Genomic DNA, 20,577 nt, shown 5'->3' with positions numbered 1-20,577 from the left:
GTTATAAATGACTTTTAAAGCGATAGTACTTCACGTGAGATACGCTCTCTCACAACGTTATGCTAGTGTACTCATAGAGGAATGCTGACTTAGACAAAGTTTAATTACATGATGTAATTGGAGTTGAAAATAGGGGAGGCGAGTTTAGCAAAAAAGAAACAAAGATAAAAATATCTTTTAATTGGTATTGTTTCATAAGAATTCTGAAATATATGCTTCTCTGTCAGAAATGACAAAATGTAATTATTTTTACTTTACATCGCTGTGGGCACTTCTTTTGATATGGTGACTCATAAATATAATTGCTAAATAAATGATCGGAGAATGAGGTGAATGTAAGGTCAAGCTTTATCTTTTGTAAGGTAAGTAGACAAGAACTGATAGCATAGTGATTAACCCAGGGACAAAGAGGATTTTGTGTGGTCCAGACTCTTGGACCTTAAACCCTGCCTGATCTTTTTTTTCTTTTTTTTAACTGCCCTGGTAAAATTCTCTTTCCTCGGCCTTGCAGTAAGTCTTCTGATAGTCCCTGTATTCTGGCATTCCTTCCGGCATTTTAGCCCTGGAATTCTGCATTTTTCTGGAGTCTCCCCTTGAATATTTAGCCCCTGCAGTCTCCATTTTGCTGGAGTTTTTGGTATCTTTTCAGCCTCTGTAAATTCAGGTAAAATATTCTAACCATTAGAAAACATGCAGGCTGGGGCAATGTTCCACTGTGCAATAACAAAAGGGGCGAGATCAGATAGGACTCAGCTGAAAGTCCAATCCAGTTTTACTGTGACTTTTATTCCCCCCTCCCCTGGACTTTCTTTGTGTTTAACAAACATAGAAAATGTTAAACTTTATCTGGGTGCTTTTAAAGCAAGTTTGGCTAGTTTGTAGAGATACTTTGACCAAGAAGCTGAGAAGGTAAGACAGAGAGAGTGAGTAGTGCTGAATTCAAAAATGTCCCGGGCAAATCAAAATAATGGGGACGTACACGATTTTAAAAGCTCCTTATTATTATTTGTTTTTACATATGTACAATTGGTTCTCTATCTCCTACAAGTTCAGGAACAGTAAATTGAGAAATCAAAACATTTACCCTTAAAATTTAAAAGAAACGTGTCATAAAAGAAAAAGTATAGTAGCTGAAAATACGTTCTTTAAACTATGTAAGGATATTAGTAATATTATTTTTATATTACAAAGAAAGAGATTTTATTTATTTATTTATTTAAAAATTTTTCTATACCGTCGTTACGTTAAATACCATCACAATGGTTTACAGAAGGGCACGATAATGAGAAATATAGGTGGTATAGATTACAAATTACTCATGTGCCATCATAGTACGGTAACAATGTAAAATAATAAACTAGGTGTGTAAGTTAAACCTGATTGTTAGGAACAAATTAGGAAGTTTGATTTTAACATTAATATGCTTATGTAGGTTACTAAAAGCTTCTAGCTTGGTGCACTGAGAATGAAAATTATGTTCTTATAACTGAAATTATTTCCATGGAAAGGGACATGGTGTGGTCAGTGAAAGATATTCTTACAAGGGGAAAGTTATTATAGCATGTAATGGATTTTTTGATGTGAAACTAGACTAGCAGTACCGCTTTCACTGCAATTTAGAATTAAGAATTTTTGCCTTAAAAAACTGAGATTATTGTCCCAATTAAGACAAGGTTCATTGCAGGTAGCAGCAAAGTGTTGATGATGAGGACCTGTCAGACAAAAATAGCACCTCAAACTGACTAGAAATCCAGATATCCTTAGTTTCAATGCCTGCCCCCTTCCATTCATGGATATTAATTTACTCTTTCTCCAGGTAATAGCAGAAAATAGCAAATATTTTGCAGAAGATTTAGGTACCTTAGTTGAATCTTCAGGAGCTAAAATGCCAGTGGAGATGCCAGAAAGATGCATACAGGGACTGATAATACCAAAGGAGAATCTCTGGTGATGGGATATGGAGCAGTGTAGGGGATTATTAACCAGTTTGATCTAATGTGCTCTTTCTGAACACTCCAGGGATTGATAACCTAATGTGTATATAACTTGGTTACTAACATGTTTTCCTTTTTGCAGTACCCATGGCCTCCACCAGGGCAGAACTGTGCCATCTCCTTCACCCTGTGGCCCTGAAGAGGCTGGCCCAGGACTGGCTCCAGGAGGACATACCTGGCTTTGATCATGCAGGATTTGTGGTTGGTGATGAGCAGGAGACTGCAGTCCTGCTCTGCAAGTCCCCTGGGGTATTGGCAGGAGTCCCATTCTTCAGTGCCGTTTTCAAGGAGCTGGACTGCCACGTGGAGTGGCTGCAGTCTGAGGGGGTGTGGCTGGAGCCCGTGGCCACTGCGGCCCGGGTGAGAGGTCCAGCTCGGCGGCTGCTGCTTGGGGAGCGGGTAGCTCTGAACTGCCTGGCCCGCTGCAGTGGGATTGCTACTGCCTCTCGCAGGGTGGCGGAGCTGGCCCAGGCAGCTGGCTGGGCTGGAGAGGTTGCTGGGACTAGGAAGACAACACCTGGGTTCCGGCTGGTAGAGAAGTACGGCATGCTGGTAGGCGGGGTCTCCACACATCGCTTCGACCTCAGTGGGATGGTGATGTTGAAGGACAACCACATCCGCTGCTCTGGGAGCATTACTCAGGTAAGGGGAGACACAGCACTGGGGGGGAAAGGGAGACGGTGCCCCAGGGAGAGCAGGACACAGTATGAGGGGAGGAAATCAGCATCTGGTAAGAGGCAAGCAGTGCTGGGGGAGGAGGGCACAGTATGGGATCAGCACAGGGAGCGTGGGATGCAGTCACAGGAGTAGGGGATGTTGCGTGTGCTGGCTGCAGCAGGCCCACGGCCAGGCCCTCTTACCCTCTTTTGCCTGCTCCACGTCTCTCGCGGCCATGAGCCGCCACCTACGACCTCGGGCCGATCCCGGTGCTCCTGTCTCCACTACGGACGTCCATGCTCTGCGGCAGGCCTCCCCGTGCAGTCCGTGGGGAGATGCTGCCGTCCCGCGCCGCGCCCCTCCTCTTCTTTTAAAGGGGCTGCGGCGGGAAACTAACCCGCAGCCATGGATGATGACGTCACTGGGTCCCAGTATTTAAGGTCAGGCCCAGCCTCAGTTAGTTGCCTTTGCAACAGGTCTCCCCGCTGGTCGTGTACTTCATTGCTTCCAATGGTGATTCCTTCGTGTTCCCGATCCTAGTTCCGGTATTTTCCTTTGTTCCTGTGTTCCCCTACTTGTTCTACAGATTGTCTCCTGGACCCGACCTCTGCTTTGCCTGACCATGCTACTGATCATCTCCTGGACCCGACCTCTGCTTTGCCTGACCACACTACTGATCATCTCCTGGACCCGACCTCTGCTTTGCCTGACCATGCTACTAATCATCTCCTGCACCCGACCTCTGCTTTGCCTGACCACGCTACTAATCATCTCCTGGACCTGACCTCTGCTTTGCCTGACCACGCTATTGATCTTCTCCTGAACCTGACCTGTGCTTTGTCTGACTACACCATTGATTATCTCCTGGACTTGACCATTGCCTTGCCTCACCGCTATTCCTTGCCTGCCGCCTGCCCTGACTCCAGCCTGTTCTACGACGCCTCTGCTATACTCATTCTGGACTTGGCTTTTCAGGCTTCGGCCTTTTCTTACTCGGGCGCCCCCTGTCTGCCTCTCATTCCATTTGGCACCCGGGACTCTGGGACTCCGCCTCGTCCAGATCAGAACTGTTACTCTTACCACTGCTGGTCCCTGGCTGACCTCCTCCTCGTCCATCAGAAGACCTCGGACGGAGGCCCACCTAACTCCAGCCGGCCCCGGTACCCAAGGGCTCAACCTGCGGGGAACGAGGGCTGGTATTGGCGAAGCTCCAGCCGGCCTCCGTCAGTCAGCCAGCTCCGCCTACCGACGGTGGAGACCCGTAGGGCTTGCCCTGCGGGTAGCACCAACCCCACCTCGGCTCAAGGGTCCACCTCCTGCACAACAGGGGATCCCTGGGGTTTGGAGGAGAGGAAGTGCACTGAGGAAGAGTCACATAGCCCTGTGATGGGACGTGGGGAGGGGAAGTCTTTTTTTTCAGCCCTCTAGAGGGGCGGGAGGTCCTTTTAGTCCTGTGGGGATGGGGGATGGAGGAGAGGAATATGATCTCATAAGGGTCTCTCACCCCTCCTAACCCTTCTGCCTCTCTCTCTTTCCCTTATAGGCAGTCCAGGATGCCAGGAAGGTAGGAGGCTTCCCCCTGAAGGTGGAGGTGGAGTGCTGCTCACTGGAAGAGGCCCAAGAGGCAGCACAAGCTGGGGCTGATATTGTAATGCTGGATAATTTCTCTCCACAGGTGAGTATCTTCCCCATCCCCATCCCAGAGGAGACCAGAAGAGGAGGGGAACAAGAGCAGAATGTGAAAGGGGCAATAGGCAGAAGGGGATAAGGCTATTGGTCAGAAACGCCGAGGCTGCACGTAGCCCACTGCCCATGATCTCCATCATCTCCTTTCTTGCCCTCACCATTGCCTCTGTATCTTTCCCATGCACGCATGAATTCTGTCACCATTTTAGTTCCCAATGCTTCCTTCCAGCTGCATATCAGTTTCTTTTCTACAGAAAATGCTCCCTCCTGGTACGTAATGCAGCCAGATATTTAAATGTGTCTCTCCTATCCCCTTTCCCTTCTCTCTTAGAGAGTGTGTTTTGAGTTCATTAAGCCTCTCTCAACGGGGTAATGGTTCCAAATGGATTTATCTTGCACTTACCTTTAAACCAGGGTACGTTGGGTATAATCGCAGTCTCTCAAGCTTATTGTTAGTGCACTTCTTAATGCTTACATTGTGTCAAAGAGAACTTCCTCCTGGAGTTCATAAGATGTAGTATATACATAGACAGCTTATTGAGGTGTACTTGGAAGTTCTGTTTCATCAGGCCAGTGGAACCTAAGAACATAAGAAATTGCCATGCTGGGTCAGACCAAGGGTCCATCAAGCCCAGCATCCTGTTTCCAACAGAGGCCAAACCAGGCCACAAGAACCTGGCAAGTACCCAAACACTAAGAAGAACCCATGCTACTGATGCCAGTAATAGCAGTGGCTATTCCTTAAGTCAACTTGATTAATAGCAATTAATGGATTTCTCCTCCAAGAACTTATCCAAACCTTTTTTTAAACCCAGCTACACTAACTGCTCTTACCACATCCTCTGGCAAAACTTATTTTTTTGCCACATTTTTTGGTCTCCAATTTCATCCCTTGGTACTTGATGATTTTCTATCTTTCCATAAGGAGTACAGAGTAAGCTCTTGGTATTGATACTTCTATTACAGTGCTGATCTTTTGTTTTTTCACCTTTACTGCTATTTCTGGTTTTCTAGCACCATCTTGAGAATTCTCTTATGAACCAGTTCCATTTTCTCAACGTCCTTACAAGATTTAGCTTCCAGAAATGAACAGAGTACTTTAGGTCAGTGATTCTCAAACCAGTCCTCAGGATACACCTAGCCAGTCAAGTCCAGAATGAATATGCATGAGATAGATTTGCATACACTGGAGGCAGTTCATGCAAATCTTTCTCATGCATATTCATTGTGGATAGTCTGAAAACCTGACTGGCTAGTGTGTCCCGAGGACTGGGATGAGAGCTCCTGCTCTAGGTAGCAGATCAGTGCAATAGTGGAACGGAAGCGGTACCACAGTGGTAGCACCACAGCAGCTGAACGACAGCTGATGGAAAGATAATCAGCAAAGCTGGTGAGCACACAGCCCTGTGTGCTCACCAGCGAGGGAGAGAACTGGATACATCATCTCATCAGCGAGGGAGAGAACTGGATACAATTGTTGTATCCAGTTAAGAAAATGAGGGCCGAAGTTCATCTCCTTCAAGATGTGGAATAGGAATGGCCAGTGCACCACATCAAAGGCTTTTTCTGCGTCCACCGACAGAAGGACCGCCGGGATAGATTCTTCTTTAGCCCACCAGATTAGGTCGACTATTTTGCGTATATTGTCTGCGACCATTCTACCGGGTTAAAACCCGCCTGGTCCGTATGCACTAGCCTTGCCATAACCCTGTTCAGTCATTTCGCCATTATTTTCGCTAGCAGTTTGAGGTCCACATTGATTTAAGAAATGGGCCTATAGGACCCACATTGAGTGAGATCCCGACCTGGTTTCCCCAATATAGTTATACCTGCAACGTTAGCGCCTGATCTAAGATGATTTCCCTCCCTCAGTGAATTAAATAATGCTCTCAGGGGATCTATCAGCGAGGGAGAGAATATTTTATAAAACTGCGGTGTGTACCCATCTAGGCCTGGGGCTTTATTTGCCTTAAGTTCCTTGATTGCCTGTTGGATTTCAAGGGCAGAAATGTCTCCTCTCCTCTTCCAAAAGAGTGGGAGGGCTAAAATCCTTAAAATATGCATCGATCTGCTCTGGGAAAATACTTGAATTTGCCTCATATAGTGCCCTGTAAAACTGCTGGAATCGGTGCCTAATGTCAGGAGGTGAGGTTATTAAACTACCATCTCCGTGTCTAATCTCTGAAATCTGGTTTTGTGCCATCCTTCTCTTTAAGCATCTAGCTAATAGCCTCCCTGGCCTATTTCCCCACTCGAAGTTTTGTTTTACTAGCGAGAGTTGAGCTAGAATCTCGGCATCCGCCATTTCCTGCAGGGCTTTCCTTGCTTTCTGTAATTTCATATATGTGGCCTTATATAGTGTCTGTTTTTGTAGCGCTGACAGATCCGCAATGTCACCTAGCAATCGCTATTTTGTTTGCTGTTTTCTCTTTTTGATGAGGGCCTCTCTGGATATTAACCTGCCTCTCACCACCGCCTTCAAGCAATCCCAAACTAAAGTGTGATTGCCTTCGTTTTGTATCTAGGTACTCAGTGATATCTTTATGCAGTTGCTTGCAAAAATCTTCATCAGCTATGAGTGTGTCGTGCAGTTTCCATGGGCAGAACCCTAGTGTGCCACTGTTACTGCGTAGATCCATGCATAAAGGTGCATGGTCTGACCAAGTAATGGAATCCATACTAATTTGAGTAACCCTTCCCAGTATCATCTTATCCACCTGAAAAAAAAATCTATTCATGAGTAAGACTGATGTGGGTGCGAAAAAAAATGTAATTTCTAGCTTGTGGGTTTCGTTGTTGCCATACATCATTTAGATCCCATTTTACTAGCATAGACTTTAGCCTCTTCCTGGGCAGGCTGGTACCCATGCTACTCCCACCTGAGTTGTCTAATTGAGGGCATAAGGTTTAATTAAAGTCTCCTATTACAATCAAAAAACCCTCCTCTTCTCTATCCAGAATCTGGTCTATATGTTCAAAAATTCCTTCTGTTCTATGTTCAGGGCATAAACATTCAGTAAGGTGTACATTTCCCCTTGATATTCAAATTTTACCAACAAGAATCTAACATTGACATCTTCCACATGGCTATATATCATACAATCAAACCCCTGCTTAAACAATATATCCACTCCAGAATATTTAGCTGTTTTACCCGCTGCAGAGAAAAATCAATGTGCAAACATTGGCCAAGCGAGAAGGTGTTCATAACCCGTTTCAAATGCATTTCTTGTAGGCACACTATCATTGCCCCTAGGTCTTGAATCTCCTTTTGGGTATTGAGGCCCTTTACATTAAGGGATATAAATCTAATCATCATTACTCATCGCAAGTGTTATTGCGCTGTATATCCCATGGCACACTGGCCTATATATGCTTACTTCAGTTGGGCCTCTCACCGCTGTATGGCCTCCGTTATAGCTCCTTCCTACTCGTCCTTTACTCTGCCGTTCACCCTTATAATTATCCACATGGTTAATACTTCACAACAAGCAACATTTTCCCACCTTCCCTGTTCCAAATGCCATGCCTAATCTGCTTGCACAGAGGAAGACGGTGTACCCCATGAGACTCTACGTCCAGCCTCCCCCGACCTCTTTTATAGTCCATTTAATCCCTACCCACCTCCCCCCAACATCATTATGATCTTAGTCAAACTGAGATAGTCAAGTATATACTGTTCCTATTTGAGGCATCCGCCATTCTGCTCTGTTCTTCATTCAAATTGTCCCCTGCGTGAGCACAGTAGCTTCCATTCACCCGAGACCGTCCACTGTAGTCTGCGGATTCACTCCTATTTGCCGAAGCAGCCTCCTTCCTCCACCCTCTGCCAGTGAGGTATCTCAGCTCTTTCGCGCATTGCCAAGGGAGCGGACTCCTTGACCGTAAGGCCTGCTGCTTTCAAGATGGCCGCTGCCTCGGCTGGAGTGCTGGCTTTAGATGTTGTACCCCGGATGGTTATGGAGATCCCCAGCGGGAAGAGCCACTGATATCGTAGGTTTTCTTTCCGTATTACAGATGTTATGGAATTCCTGTCGGCGCTTTATTGTCATCGACGATAGGTCGGAGAATACCAATATGGACTGGGACTCCCATTGCCAGGACTGCTGTTTTCATGCTACAGCTAGTACTCTCTCTTTGATCGGGTAGCATAAAAAACAGGCTATTATGTTGCGTGGTTGATTTCCCGGACTAGGTCCCAATGTTCTATGTGCCCTTTCTATTTCTATCGTCGGGCTCACTTTGGGTGTCCCCCTCTCAGTCTCTTGTTCCAGGAAGAATTTGCACATATTCCTCACTATCTCGTGGCAGTCGTTGTAGGCCTCTGAATTGCAGGTTACATCTGCGATTCCGGTTTTCCAAGTCTTCCAACTTAAGTAATAGGTCTGAGCCATTTTGGGTTAGTGTATCGCATTGGGTCTGTAATTTGTCTTTTTTGTCGGCCTGTGCATCCAGTCTGATGTCACATTCATCCACCCGGCGGCCTATCTCCGCCATCTCCTCCCGGAGCTCCGCCATCATGTCAATCATTTCCTTTTTATTCTCCTTCATATCTTTGCGGAGATCGCTGAACCACTGCTTGAATTCTTCCCGTGTCTCCCGGCGGTATACAGTCCTCACCACTCTGTGTTCCCGCCGACTCGGAGTCCATGCACTCTGGCAGCCTGTCTGCACTCGCTGCAACTTTAAAATACAAGTATTGATTTAAATCTGTGCTTTTTCTTTTGGATGTCATGAAGTTGGAGGATGTAGATTGTCCCAATCTGAAAAATCTCTGCTGTTGGTGGGGGATGGACAGCAATTCGGTCAAGATTAACCTCGAGGTGCTCGGGAGCTCTAAATTAGGCTGCCATCTTGTCCCATGATGTCACAGTCTCTCTCGGGATGGTGCTTCTAACCCACTTGTACTACTGCTGGTTCCTCTCCCTCCTCCACTAGTCAGACAGCTGATCTTTCTGGCATGGAAGGGAGAGTTGCTGGTGGCAGCATGAGCAGCTAGAGGTGGCAGACCCCTGGCTTCACTATCCTGCTGCCAGGGCCATGGAGGGGTTGAGGGAGGTGAGGAAGAAATCCCCAAGCAGCAGAGGTGCAGCTTTCAAGCTGAGGATGAATGGATTGGGAGTTTGAGGATGGGCGGGGGGAGGGGGATGGCTGGGATTCAGGGATGTGGAGTGGAGTCAGGAGTCAAGGATGAGACAGGGAGCAGGGCTGTCCTTGCTGGGGGGAGGAGGAGCAAGTGAATCAGTGAAACTGCCCCTGTCAACATTTCTTGTAGGCGAGGAGGTATTGCTTGTATGAAGAGGCCTCCCCCTTTCTCAGTCTCTGAGGGAAGGAGGAGGGTTGACCTAATCTTCCTTCTTGCCACCTTCTCCCCTCCACCTCATGATAGGGGCCCAGCCAGTCCTCACTGGGTCCTTCCGTCTCATCTCTTATGGCTTTTGGCATAGACTGTGCACCATTTTGACAGCTTTTCTCTGAGCCACCTCTGGTCTGCTATATCCTTTCAGAGGTGCAGCCTCCAGAACTGGACGCGGCAGTCTTACTGAGGTCTCACTAATGTCCTTATTGAACGTACAGGCTGCGACTGACTAGATCCCTTTTCTCTCTGTCCTCTGTCTCATTCCCTCTGGTGCAGGCTGTCCATAGCGTGGCTCAGGCTCTGAAGCTGGAGTTCCCTCGGTTGGTGGTGGAGGCCAGCGGAGGGGTGACAGAGAAGAATGTCTCACTGTTCTTCAGCCCCCACGTAGATGTGGTCTCGCTGGGCTCCCTTACTCAGGCCTTCAGCGCAGTGGACTACTCCCTGAAGATCTCCCGGGCCTCCAGTGACCCCAGCAACTTCAACAACAGCAACAATGTCGATACCAGTGCAGCACCTGGGGCCATGTCCCCACCGGCCGGGACCGCTGTACCTGTGTTTTCCCTCGCCCCTGGGAGGCGCAACTTTGCGTTCTGAGGCTGGATCTGTAAAAAAAAAAACAAAAACAGCAATGCCATGAAAGCTGTGATAAGAAGATTCTGCTGGGGCATGGAGAACAGGAAGATTTTTGTAGGGGAAGTAGGGTGGGCAGGTGGTGTTGATCTTTTCTTCTTTTTGTTTACGTGAAATTTCTCTCTTGTCACCTTCTTCTTACGCTTGTTCCTTGACCAGCTGCCTTCATCTTTGTCTTCTTCTCTTTCTCTGCCTCACTCTTTTTACCTTTCTCTCTTTTTCACTCACTCTTTCTTCACCTCTCGTTTTTCTCTCTGTGTTCTGACTGAATAAATGGAAAAAAAACGTACAGGTTGCCTATTAGATAAAATATTTTATTCTCTGTACTCGAGTGAAAGGAGACATTTCTATAACTCAGGCGCAAAGAAGTAAGGATTATGTGTTCTGTTTATGCGGAGCCAGCCTTAAGCCAGGGCAGGTCGGGCGCCTTTGACATCACCAGCATCGCCTGTTGGGCCACCCCCAGCCATGCCTCCCGCTGGCAGGAGGAGTAATACAGCTTCCTCCACTGTGTGAGGCCAGTCTCGCGGTATGAGCTACGCGATCACAATCTCACAGCTCCTACCATGAGACTGGACCCATGCTACTAAACACGGTTCCTCCTGCCAGCCGTGAGCTTAAAGAAGAGGGAAGGGAGATTGAAAATACCAGAAATCGGGGGGTGGGGGGGGGGAGAGGAGGAAACCTACATTTTATTTGACTTTTAGGGGTGGTGGGGGCAAGGAGAGGGTGACTTTATATGGTGGTAGTTGGGGGAAATAGGGAGACCTACATGGGGTGGTTAGGGGGAGGGAGACTGTATGTGGGGGGTGAGGTAGTATGGAGTGAAGGGTAGGGGGAGGGAGAGAGGATTTGGAATGGGGTCATGAAATGGGAGAGAGAAGGATCCAGGATAGAGGGAGGAGAAGGCCAGTGCAAGGGTATTAGGCACCCTAGGCAAACCTTCAGCCTTGCAAACTCCCCCCCCCCGTCGCCCTGCCCCTGCCGGTAGTCGGGTTGGGTGAGGACAGACGGGTCGATCGGCAGCGGCTGTCTCCTCTCTCTTGCTGCCGCGGCTGCTGACCCTGGCGCCCTAGTTCGCCTAGTGCTTCCACCGGCCTGGAGAAGACCCAGGATGGGAAAGAAGAAGAGAAAATGGTTTGAATAACTGAAGGGACAGAATGGCTGGAGAAGAGGGGGATACCATCAACAATTTTCACTAAGGCTGCTGCCACCACGGACCCTGATTGACATTCCATTTAAAAAGAGGTTAAATGACTTCTGATGGGGCTGTGTAGGATTTGGCTGAAACCATCAGAATTCCTTTGTAATGCCATTGACTACCGTGAAAGGCACACTTCCCTGAGCTGCTGTCTTGGTGGCATCAGCTCACAGCAGATTGGTCAGAGGCAGGCTCTAAAACAGTAAAAATCAGTATTACAAATAATTTAGCAATAAGAGACAATTCTATTTCAAATTAAATAACAACAATGAAATTTAGAGCAAGGTGCAAATAACAAATGATAACATGTAGAGGTAATATAGATCCTTCATGGTTTTGGTCACCATTAAGGCTGGAATCAGGTGTCTCACATTGAGGAGATCCCATCTCCAGCAATCAGATATAGCAAGAAGCACTCAGTGGGGGTGGGGGGTCTATGAGCACCCAGGAATAGGAGATCCCCCTACAGAATGTCTCCCATTGCTTCTCTGAGTCCCAGAATAAACGGGCGCCAGCTCTTAGCTCCTGAATGACCTCCCCACTGAGGCATTATCTCCCTTTCTGGGGAGGCACAGCTATCTCCCCCTCTTGTCCTGCCACTTACCTAGCACTGTCCCAGCCAGAGGTATGCTGTAGCACCCCAAACATTGTCCAGGTCAACGAGGACCGTCCCAATGGGAACATGAATAATGGCTAATGTTGGAATCTAAAGGTTCTACCCAAGCTTCGGCACCCTGAGACATGTGATGCTTTTTTTAAAGAATATGTTATGCTTTTTTTTCATAATAAGATTAAGGTATTGTTCAGCAGTTAGCATGGCCTGGCTTTATGAAGATTTATAATGGGAGAGAGAAGTGTGAAAAAGAGATTTCAGAAACTAGTCAGTTGAGGGTTTTTCAACAAGTAAATGGAATAGGGGTACAAAAGTTGATGGTTGAAATGCGGGCTTCAGGTAGTCCTAGGGACACCTGTCCCCGTATTTAGTAGGCTCTATCAAGAGATGGTTTAGAGTGATCATGAATGAGTCATTAAAGGAAAGCTGTCTTCCAGAGAGTCTGAAGACATCTGTAGAGAGGCCAATTTTAAAAAACCTCAGTTGGATCCAACCATTTGTGATAATTATAGACCTATTTCCAATCTCCCTTTTTTGACTAAGATTATGGGAAAAGTGGGTTTGAATCAGCTATCAGGGTTTTTGAAATCCACAGGTGATCTTTCTGATCACGTTTTAGAACTAAGTATGATATGGAATTGGCCTTGTCGTTAAATGTTAATGTCCTGTGTTGTTTAGATGCGGGCCAGTCAATATTTTGTTAGTCCTGTCCATTGCATTTCATTTGGTGGATCACAAGCTGCTTCTTGAAAGGTGTCAACAGGTGGGTGTGAGAGGGAATATATTTGATTGCATTTCTTCTTTTTTGAGGAGTAGGACACAAATAGTGCAAGTCATTGATGTTAAAGACTGGTGTCCCTCAGGACCTGTCTTTTTCCTCTGTTGTTTAACGTTTATGTGACCTCTAGCAGACCTTATCCAGGAACTGGATGTCATTCTTATTTGTACACAGATGACATCCAGTTCCTGGTTCCAATTTTGGTGAATCTGGATGAAATTATTAAATTTGTCAATATTTGGCTAAGTTTTTTGTTGGCTATGTGTTAGTAAGTTAGTGTTGAATAAGGCAAAAAGTGAAATTCTTGGAATAAGTAGGAATTTCAAAAAGGTAGGAAATTAGAGTATACAACCACAGTTATAGGTGGTTTTATAATTGAGGTCTCAGATGAGGTTAAAAGTTTTGAGAATGGAGTTTGACTCCATTTTATCTATGGAGGTTTATGGACATCAGGTGGCATGTCATGCTTTAGTTAGACAGTTGAAGCTTTTTTTGCACTCTAATGCCTGGAAAATGGTGGTAAACAATACAGAGATATTTCTTACTTACAATATTTTAGGTGGACTATATTGAAAACCTGTGTTCAAGTGACCATCATAAAGCACTGGGTTCAGTATATCTTATCTGGTTAACCGTGAGTGCGAGCTTCTGTGTGCTTAAAGGTATAATCATCAGTCACTTGAAAACTTGGTGATTTTTTTGTTTTGTTTTTTTTTGCTTTTTGTTTTTGTAACACTAAATTTGTGTTCAAATAAATTTTTTAAACAAATAATGCACTTATCTGATGTTTGTAGCTGAAGCTGTGTGTGAATCGGGGGCTTTTCAGGTATAAAATGGCGGTGCATGCATCGATCCGTGTCAGACGCTGTGTACATAAGAGTAAAGACATCACAAAAAAAGAGCGCTTATCATCATCACAAAAGTTGAGGTGAGCATCTTTTCTATTCTTTCCATAAACAGTCAAGAGCCTAAGAAAGTTGGACTGTATATATTTTAAAATAAAAAGAAACAAGTTAAAAATTAGTAATTTTTACATAGGAGCTGAGCTGAATATATGCACACTCACGATGAACATGTGCGGACATAAGAAGTTGGCTGTTTCCCTGAATAAGGAGTACTCTCCGAAACGCTGCAATGTCGGGCGTTTAGACGGCATTAAGAGGGTGAAGGAGTAAAATAATTCTCGTATTCATCATCTGAACAAGCACACAGCTCTTAAACCACAGCGGATTCAAGTTCATTACGATTCACACACAGCTTCAGCTACAAACATCAGATAAGTGCATTAATTGCTTAAAAAATTTGGGGTAGATTTTATAAATTTGCGCACACGCGAACAAGTGTACGCGGGATTTCAATAGATACGCGCGGAGCCGCGACTATCCATTAAAATCCGGGGTCGGCACGCGCAAGGCTGCCCAAAATTGGCAGCCTGCGCGTGCCGAGCCGCGCAGGCTGCCTCCGTTCCCTCCGTCCGAAATCGGAGCGACCTTGGAGGGAACTTTCTTTCGGCCTTCCCCCACCTTCCCCTCCCTAACCCACCCCCCCGGCCCTTTCTACCACCCCCCCACCTTTGTTGAACAAGTTACGTCTGCTCGAGGCAGGCGTAACTTTGCGCGCATTGGGCCGGCTGCTGCGCGCCATGTTCCAGTCCGGGGGCTGGTCCGGAGGCCACGGCCACGCCCCTGGAATGCCCCCGGATGATGCACCGGCCGCGTCACGCCCCCCCCCCCAGGAAAGCCCCGGGAAGTACGCGCGTCCCGGGGCTTTGAACGCGCCAGAAGCCTATGCAAGATAGGCTTGGCGCGCGCGCAGGGGGGGTTTGGGGTAGGTTTCCGGGGGTTACGCGCGTGACCCTCTGAAAATGTACCCTACTGTTGCACACAAATTTAGTTTTACAAAAAGGCTTTCAATATAGTCCCGTCCCCCCCAGCCCTACTCTAACCCCCCGACCTTTATTTTACCTTTTGCGCCTGCGCCTGCTCCCTGGCACAGCAGCAAATATGGCCGCTGTGCCGGGAGCCTGACCCCACCCCCACCCCAGGACTTAGACCTGTCCCGGTCCTTTACACGCGTCGCTGGGCCTTTATAAAATAGGTCCGGCGCGCATAAACCCCCCCCCCCCCCCCATGCGCTTAAGGCTTTTAAAATCAGCCCCAGTATTGTTACATTTATACCTTAACATGGCAGCAAATGATTGGAAAGATATTCTCAGCTATACTTCAGAGCACGTTGCTCATATAACGCAAGAATCATCCTTATTTTCGGAAACAACAATGCCTGTTACAGCGACAGATCTGTTAGGAGACCTTACGAGATTACAAAAAAGATCCGTAAGGGTGAAACTACATGGAGTCACCCTTATTGAATATGTGAAACAACAGATCACTCCTAGAGGGCTCCGGATTCAAAAAGAACCACTGATGTTCACTGATAGAGCTGATTTTTTGTCTAAATGGGCAGTTATTTTAAATAAATGCTCTCTAGACCTCATGCTTCTTATTATTGAATACACTAAGATCATTACAGAGGAAATTAAAGCAGAAATTATAGTTTTGGAAGAGTACAAACAAAAAGTTCCTTTGGAATCTGTACAAACATCTTTAGAGGAGTTGCAAACATCTATAGATAAGTTTAAATCAGACGGAACAAAATTTCTAAATTCAAGAGAGACAAGCAAGATTATGAAACATCTAATGTTTACCCCTGGTTAAACCGAAAAGAAGATTCACGTTTTAAACAAAAAAAAAAAGTAGCTTTTGCATCATCTGATGATTCATCCAGTGGCTCAGATGACAACAATGAAGGAAAACAACAACATCCTCAAGGGGGGGGGGGGGGGCGTCAAATTTTTTAGACAGACGTCGACAACCTTTCAAAACAACCTGCAGATACGGCAAAAAGAACACCAATCAATACCCACCGGACCACGAGGCTCAGTGGCACAAGCCATTCACCAGATCACAAACCCAGAACAATTGTCGGTAATAAATTTGTCAAATTACACAGTTGGGAAGAAGAAAAGGTCTTAAACAAAGGTTTATCCTTTGTACCCACTTGCTTACACAACCCTTTTGAATGTAGGATTTTACTACATCGTTTTTTCCATACTTTACAGATCAAATTATTTTTGCACAAGTAGGAGAATCCTCACAAGATATGTCAATAATGAAAACGAAATCTCAATGGATGCCTCCTGGTCCTGTTGGCTCACAAATTTAAGCTTCTCAAAATTTAATTCTACAGGAACTATCAGAAACGGAACAACGCACACATCACACGTTTTACAGTTTATCCACTATAGAAAAGAGTGCATTGAGGACTTTATCGGCCAATGAGCACATTGTTATCAAACCAGCCGATAAAGGGGGAGCCATTGTAATCATGAATACAAATGATTACATACAAGAGCTACAACAACAGTTAAGCAATCAATCTTTTTATTAAAAAAATTCTGGTACACCCCACTCCTGATTTACAACACAAAATACAAGAATTATTGAAACAAGCACAAATGGGGTTTTTTCTAACAAAGGAACTTGCATTTTTACAGGTCAGGTTCCCACAGGCCCTGGTGGTATATGGGGTGCCTAAAATACATAAAATGCTCAACCATCCTCCCTGCAAACCTATAGTGTCTGCAAATGGTTCCATTTTAGAACCATTGGCAAAATTTGTGGACGTGTTTTTACAGCCCTTCGTTCAACAAGCAGTCTCTTACGTCCAAGTCACTTCACATATGCTTAGAAAACTATCCACGTTAGGTACATTACCGGTCAATTCTAGTAAGTTTGGATGTGGAAGCGTTGTACACGAATATTCCCCAACAGGCAGCATTAAAAATAGTGAGGGCTCTTTTAATACAAAGGGAGATGCTGCAACGTATTCCATCAGAATTTCTGATACAGTTAACAGAGCTGGTGTTAAATCAAAATTACTTTTATTTTGGCCAAGACATTTATTTGCAAATCCATGGAATTCTCCTTTGGCTCCGGACGTAGCCAATCTATTTGTCACAGTATTTGAAGAGTCCGTGGTGTACACTTCAAAGTTTTTTCAACACGTGCAAATGTGGACCAGATACATCAATGATATATCTTTTGTTTGGACAGATACAGAACAGCATTAATTAGATTTTCATTTTTGGCTTAATCAGGCAGACACAAACTTAAAATTTTCAATCACATATCATCGAGACACATTGGCGTTTTTGGATATTTTGATTAAGCACATAGATTGTGGCTTACAAACCATCCTTTTTTGCAAACCCACAGATAGAAATAACTTATTGAGGTTTAAAAGTCATCATCCTAGACACTTCAAAGATGGGCTCCCTGTAGGTCAGTTTTTTCCTGTTCGGAGGATTTGTTCCCAGGACGAGGATTTTATGAACTAGTCTCATCAGCTTTTCATGAGACTGCAACAAAGAGGTTACCCCAAAAAAGTAATTTAAAAAAACTTTCACAAGAGCACGTTTCTCAGATTGGGACCAACTGTTACAATATAAAGCAAAATCAGATTGTGGAGCAATAGTGTGTGCATTATAATACACAAATCTCACCAAGTGCATTAAACAAATCTTCCAGCGGAATTGGCACGTTCTAATGATACATGAGACCTTTAGAATTCCACCAATGTTCTCCTACGTAAGAGAAACTAACATTAAACAACATATAGTAAAAGCGGCATTGACAGAAAAATTCCAGTCACTCACAACAGAAGTTGGACATTCACCATGTATGAAATGTGATTTTTGTAATTCTACCATAGCAGGTCATGTTGGAAGGATCCCAATACTGGTTATACAGTGAATCAGCAATTCAGCACCAACTGCAATTCTGATTATGTAGTTTATGTACTTTTGTGTCCATGTCCAAAATTGTATATAGGACGCACATCCCGCAAAATGAAGACCCGGTTAATTGAACATTCTAGTCAGGTGACCACGAAGGACCTTAAAGCACCTATGGTACCACACTGTATATCTAAAGGACATTCCTTTACGAACTTTTAAATAGACAATATTAGAGCATATCCCACCGTTCAAACGAGGGGGAGATCACAATGCAAAGTTAAATTTATGAGAGAATTTTTGGATACATAGATTAGATACCGTAGAGCCTAAAGGCTTACATGATAAAATAGAGTGGCACACGATCAATCCATAGGTCATAAGTATAATGTCATGTTTTACACTTTTGAGGTATATATGGTTTGGACCAATGTTTGGTACGTTTCGCTGGCTTTTCAGGTATAAAATGGCGCTTTAAACTTGTCGACCCGTGTCAGACGCTGTGTACATAAGAGTAAAGACATCACAAAAAAAAAAGAGCACTGATCATCATCATAAAAGTTGAGGTGAGTATCTTTTCTATTCTTTCCATAAACAGTCAAGAGCCTAAGTAAGTTGGACTATATATATTTTAAAATTAAAAGAAACAAGTAAAAAATTTAGTAATTTTTACATAGGAGCTGAGCATATGCACACTCACGATGAACATGCAAGGACATAAGAAGTTGGCTGTTTCCCTGAAGAAGGAGTACTCTCCGAAACGCTGCAGAGTCGGGCGTTTAGACGGCATTAAGAGGGTGAAGGAGTAAAATAATTCTCGTATTCATCATCGGAACAAGCACACAGCTCTTAAACCACAGCGGATTCAAGTTCATTACGATTCACACACAGCTTCAGCTACAAATATTAGACAAGTGCATTAATTGCTTAAAAGATGTATTTGCACACAAATTTAGTGTTACAAAAAGCAAAAAAAACAAATCACCTAGTTTTCAAGTGACTGATGATTATACCTTTAAGCACACAGAAGCTCGCGCTCAAGGAGTTACCAGATAAGATACTGAACCCAGTGCTTTATGATGGTCACTTGAACACAGGTTTTCAATATAGTCCACCTAAAATATTGTAAGTAAGAAATATCTCTGTATTGTTTGCGTTTTCATTTTTCTTACATCTAGAGGTTCACTAAATATAGTTTTGGAAAATGGTGGTGGCATCCTTGATTATGGGAGCTTCAGATTATTGTAAAGTTTTGATAATGGGGGTGCTGGCTAATATGATTAAGAAAATTCAAAGTCATTCAGAACAGTGCTGCTTGGTTGGTGTGTGGAGAGAAATAGATATGAGAAAGCTTTACTATTGTTATTTTCATTACACTGGTTGCCAATAGGGGGTGGAATAAAGTTTAAAGTGCTGACACCTGTATTGGTCCGAAGTATTTGTTTGATAAGTTGGAGTGGTGCATGCCAGGCTGGCCCTTATGATCGTCGCAGATGCATGAGCTGGCAGTTTCTAAAGTATATAAGTTTAAACTGCAATGTTATGCTAAGTGGGCTTTTTCAAATGTAGCCCCACAACTATGGAATAAGCTTCCACTTAGGGCAGCACTGAATTACCAATGGTTTTGAAAGCAAGTTAAAACCTTGCTGTTTCCATCTTCATGTTGAAGCTGTACTCTTTATATAACTGCTGTCCAAATGGTGGCTGTTGAAAGTTGTAGAAGGCATTGGGTTGGCTGGTTACAGCAATGATGAAGATGATGATGTTTTTATGTTTATAATTATGTTATTTTATTTGTTTTATGTGATTTCATTATTTTTCTAAACCACCTTTTCTGATTGGGCAGTATATACATTTTATTAATACATAATAACTGCTGCCTGTTTAAAAAATATATATATTTATCTTCTGCACCACAAAACTAATTTGGTCTTAAATCCCCTCCTGGAAAGCCTCATTTATACAGAGATGAAGAGAGCAGGTTCTACAGGCTGTTCCCTCAATTGCTCCACTAGCAGAGAGGGTGGGGGAGATAGGAAATCACAGATGCGAGGCCTGCCTGCTGCAATAATAACTCCATAGGAAACTGGAATTGTGCAAACTCTGCCCTGCCTGAGGGCAAATCTGTAACCACCCTTGGAAGGTCTCCATTCCACTATCAACAGGATCAAAGAGGAAAGAGCCTGGATTGCTTGGTTTATTTATGTATCTATTTTTTGGCTCAAAGTGGCAGTAAAATGGCTGCTAATCTTGCCAAAATTGGCTTGCTGACCAGGCCCTGTTCCATGCGTACCATAGCACTGTCTCCACCATAGGGGCCCTCGCAAGCCAGCCAGGCTGACATGTTTAGTCACTGTGACTTAGCCTTGGTGCCTTACCTCCCCCCCTTTTTTTTTCCTTGGAGAAACCAGTGGAGGGAGGGAGAGAGGAAGATGATCCCCTCTGACCGAGTCTAAATCCGACACAACATCATAGGAAACCATTCTGCCAGGGCAGTCAGCTCGAAGACTCTTGTCCTAGGATCCTGCTCTGTCAGGGGAAATCAGATCAAAGGCTGTTGCCCTAGAAGCCCTGTCAGTAGCTCCTAGAGCAGCTGTCACTGGGGACCTCCTGCTGCTTGACCCTTTGGGGCGGGGAAGTCAGACCTCAACTGAGTCGATTCCCAAGGGTGAAGGGAAAAATCAGTCGAACAGGACAGTCGCCCAGAGCTCCCTCAGGATTCGGCCTGTGCTCCACCACAGGCCTAAAGCCTTCTGGAGAGAGGCCCACTCCTATCTGCAGCACCAGTCCAGACGTCTGCTGCAGAAAGAGAAATACGGAAGAGATGGAGGCAGCACCAGGCCTTGACAGGGATAGTGAAATCAGCT

The 20,577-nt window shown here is 44.9% G+C and overlaps 1 protein-coding gene across 3 annotated transcripts; it reads left to right on the top strand.

Annotated features, from left to right (window-relative positions):
- Positions 1 to 30: 30 nt before the first annotated feature.
- On the top strand, positions 31 to 10,941 carry QPRT (quinolinate phosphoribosyltransferase). Of its 3 annotated transcripts, none has more exons than XM_029606797.1 (4): positions 31 to 362; positions 2,077 to 2,636; positions 4,195 to 4,326; positions 9,973 to 10,941. In XM_029606797.1, exons 2-4 carry the CDS (start codon positions 2,082 to 2,084, stop codon positions 10,288 to 10,290), a joined length of 1,005 nt encoding a protein of 334 aa, XP_029462657.1. In that variant the 5' UTR covers positions 31 to 362; positions 2,077 to 2,081; the 3' UTR covers positions 10,291 to 10,941. The 3 variants fall into 3 exon arrangements, with proteins under 3 accessions (XP_029462657.1, XP_029462659.1, XP_029462658.1); XM_029606799.1 differs by lacking the exon at positions 31 to 362 and adding an exon at positions 466 to 510; XM_029606798.1 differs by lacking the exon at positions 31 to 362 and adding an exon at positions 802 to 909.
- The last annotated feature ends 9,636 nt before the right edge of the window (positions 10,942 to 20,577 follow it).

This window comes from Rhinatrema bivittatum, chromosome 6 (genome assembly GCF_901001135.1).
Source record: "Rhinatrema bivittatum chromosome 6, aRhiBiv1.1, whole genome shotgun sequence".
Lineage (NCBI taxonomy): Eukaryota > Metazoa > Chordata > Amphibia > Gymnophiona > Rhinatrematidae > Rhinatrema > Rhinatrema bivittatum.
The sequence above is the reverse complement of the archived record's forward strand: the minus strand, read 5'-3'. Positions and strand labels throughout refer to the sequence as shown.

Excerpts from the sequence above, each read along its gene's own strand:
- QPRT (XM_029606797.1), top strand. The coding sequence starts at position 2,082 with ATGGCCTCCACCAGGGCAGAACTGTGCCATCTCCTTCACCCTGTGGCC. Across the intron at positions 2,637-4,194 it reads GCTCTGGGAGCATTACTCAG|GCAGTCCAGGATGCCAGGAA; the intron begins GTAAGGGGAGAC and ends TTTCCCTTATAG. Across the intron at positions 4,327-9,972 it reads TGGATAATTTCTCTCCACAG|GCTGTCCATAGCGTGGCTCA; the intron begins GTGAGTATCTTC and ends CCTCTGGTGCAG.